The sequence below is a fragment of the Octopus bimaculoides genome, chromosome 24 (genome assembly GCF_001194135.2).
Source record: "Octopus bimaculoides isolate UCB-OBI-ISO-001 chromosome 24, ASM119413v2, whole genome shotgun sequence".
Classification (NCBI taxonomy): Eukaryota; Metazoa; Mollusca; class Cephalopoda; order Octopoda; family Octopodidae; genus Octopus; species Octopus bimaculoides.
Genome location: NC_069004.1, coordinates 30,023,053 through 30,025,996, shown reverse-complemented (window position 1 = coordinate 30,025,996; position 2,944 = coordinate 30,023,053). Strand labels below are relative to the sequence as shown.

The following is a 2,944-nucleotide window of genomic DNA, read 5'->3' as shown; positions in this document are numbered from 1 at the left end:
ATGGCACCATCACCAGTGCTTTTAATGTGGCATCATCACCATTGCTTATAATATGGCACCAACACCAGTGTTTTTAGCATGACAGCATTATTATTGCTTTTAATGTGGCACCATCACCATTGCTTTGTATGTGACATCATCACCAGTGCTTTTTATGTGGCACCATCATCAATGCTTTTAACATGGAACTATCTCCATTGCTTTTTATGTGACACTGGCACCTGCATTATGCTATACTCTGCAGTGAATATTCATTAAATCCTCTGTCACTTCCATCTGTTTCTCTTTCAGGATCACCATGATATCAGTCGACCGTCAGTAAGGGATCTTTTCAATGAAATTCTTCTCTCCAATGTGCCGATAGTCTTACACAACGGCATCATTGATTTGGTATTCTTGCATCAGAATTTCTACTGTGATCTGCCGCTGAAGTTCAACACTTTCGTCTCAAATCTATCTGAAATGTTTTCAGCTGGAATCTTTGACACAAAATATCTCATTGAATATGTAATGAGAATGTCGGCTTCGTATTTGCTTTATGTTTTCAAGAAATGGTGAGAATAATTTTAATTGTTCTTTCTTACTAATTTCTATTTAATTGTTTTACTTGTTAACTTTTTTGTTTTTAATTACTTACATGTGGCTGTGTGGTAAGAATCTTGCTTCCCAACCACATGGTTCTGGATTCAGTCCAACTGTGGCACCTTGGGCAAGTGTTTTCTACTATAGCCTCAGTCACCTGACATTTTATATGTTCTTTTACTTGTCTTGGTCATTTGACTGGTGTTATGTTGGGGGGGTGGGGGTCACCTCAAAGTGTTTTAGCAGAATAGACTGGTCCCAGTACTTATTCTATCAGTCCCTTTTGCCAGACTGCTAAGTTATAGGGATGTAAACAAACCAACACTGGTTGTCAGGTGGTGGTGGTGGGACACACATGCACACAATGCAGCACTTTGGGCAAGTGTCTTCTATAGCCCTCGGCCAATCAATACTTTCTAAGTGGATTTAATAGATGGAAACTGAAAGAAGCCTGTTGTATATGTATATAGATAGTGTGTTTGTGTGTGTGTGTGTGTGTGTGTATCCTTGTCTTGACATCATGTGATAAATGTAAATGAATATCATTGTCATACAGGCTTCATTCAGTTTCCACATCATCGTTTAACATCTGTCTTCCATGCTGGCATGGGTTGGATGGTTTGACAGGAGCTGACCAGGCAGAAGACTTGCACCATAGTGGCAGGGATTTTATGGCTGGATGTCCTTCCTAACACCCTGCAGAGTGGGCTGAATTCTTTTTATATGGCCCCGGCACAGACAGGGTCAGTTTTGGCATGGTTTTCATATCTGGATGCCCTTCCAAATGCCAACCACTTTAGAGTGTGGACTGGATGCCTTTCACATGACACCAGCACTAGCAGGGTCACCAAGTGACTTTGCAAGACGAGGAATTTTTGAGAGGAGTGGGGGCCATTGGAAGAGGCAATCTCGTGTCATAAAAGACAATTGCCCAAGGTACCGTGTAGCGGAATTGACCCCAAGACCAAATGGTTGGGTAACCTGCATCTTAGCCACACAACCTTGCTTGTAAACATTTTTAAAAAATACCTTTTTTTAATTGTATTTAAAATTTTTTTATTTTTTTTACTTTTGTTGTTTAATGTCTCCTTCTGTTTGTGGCCCCACAGTGTTCGTGATAACAACAAAAGCAGCATACACGTTAACGACAGCTTCGTATCGACATCTTTCTTCAACTACCAGAACAAATGTTCCGATGTGACTTACAGTTATTTTGGATGGCAGAAGAGAAACTCTTCAGATATAACACAGAAACTCAGCAAGACTGCCTGCGAAATGTTTGCCGTACGTATTCGTTCCTGACTTCTTACTTGGCTTTTTGTATATTAATTTGCATATCTATTCTTTATTTGCTACAGTCATTGAGCTGCGACCATGCTGGGGCACTGCCTTGAAGAGTTTCGATAAACAAATTGACATAGGTGCAGGCGTGGCTGTGTGGTAAGAAGCTTGCTTCCCAACCACCTGGTTCTGGGTTCAGTCCCACTGCGTGGCACTTTAGGCAAGTGTTTTCAGGCCGACCAAAGCCCTTTGAGTGGATTTGGTAGACGGAAACTGAAAGACGCCCGTCTTGTGTGTGTGTGTGTATATCTATATATATATATATAATCAAATTAAAACATAGGGTAAAAATCAGATATTAATTAATATCGATTTATTACCAGGAAGCTAGCACATTGAAAGAATCCGAGAGATTCAGAAAAAATATCTGAGATCTAATGGGATTAATGTATATTTTTATATATAGAGAGTTGACCAGTAAGGTGGACATTTAATATGCTAGAACTAGATCACATGTTGTGTCTACCAAAACCTAGTAGTTCTCAAAAGAAATTCAGCGAAATACCAAACCGTAAGCGGGAAAGACATTGAAAATTACATATATAATTTTATATATGTAGCTGTGTTTGTGCCCCCAAAATGGCTTGACAACCGATGCTGGTGTGTTTACAACCCCGTAACTTAGCGGTTCAGCAAAAGAGACCGATAGAATAAGTATAGGCTTACAAAGTATAAGTCCTGGGGTCAATTTGCTCAACTAAATTACATATATAAAATTATATATGTAATTTTCAATGTCTTTCCCGCTTACGGTTTGGTCAACTGTTGTTATTTTTTTCTTTTGGATTTACAATTTATAAAAATATATATATATATATTTATATCTCTTTTACTTGTTTCAGTCATTTGACTGCAGCCATGCTGGAGCACCACCTTTAGTTGAGCAAATTGACCCCAGGACTTATACTTTGTAAGCCTATACTTATTCTATCGGTCTCTTTTGCTGAACCGCTAAGTTACGGGGTTGTAAACACACCAGCATCGGTTGTCAAGCCATTTTGGGGGCACAAACACAGCTACA

At 39.3% G+C, this 2,944-nt stretch overlaps 1 protein-coding gene across 1 annotated transcript in view; it reads left to right on the top strand.

Moving 5' to 3' along the window:
- The window catches only part of LOC106877114 (target of EGR1 protein 1), a 14,168-nt gene that overhangs the window by 3,999 nt on the left and 7,225 nt on the right, over nucleotides 1-2,944 (top strand). Inside the window, exons 4-5 of the mRNA XM_014925909.2 lie at nucleotides 292-554; nucleotides 1,692-1,866. Of these exons, the coding sequence (XP_014781395.1) occupies nucleotides 292-554; nucleotides 1,692-1,866 (438 nt within the window). The remainder of the gene's footprint in view (nucleotides 1-291; nucleotides 555-1,691; nucleotides 1,867-2,944) is intronic.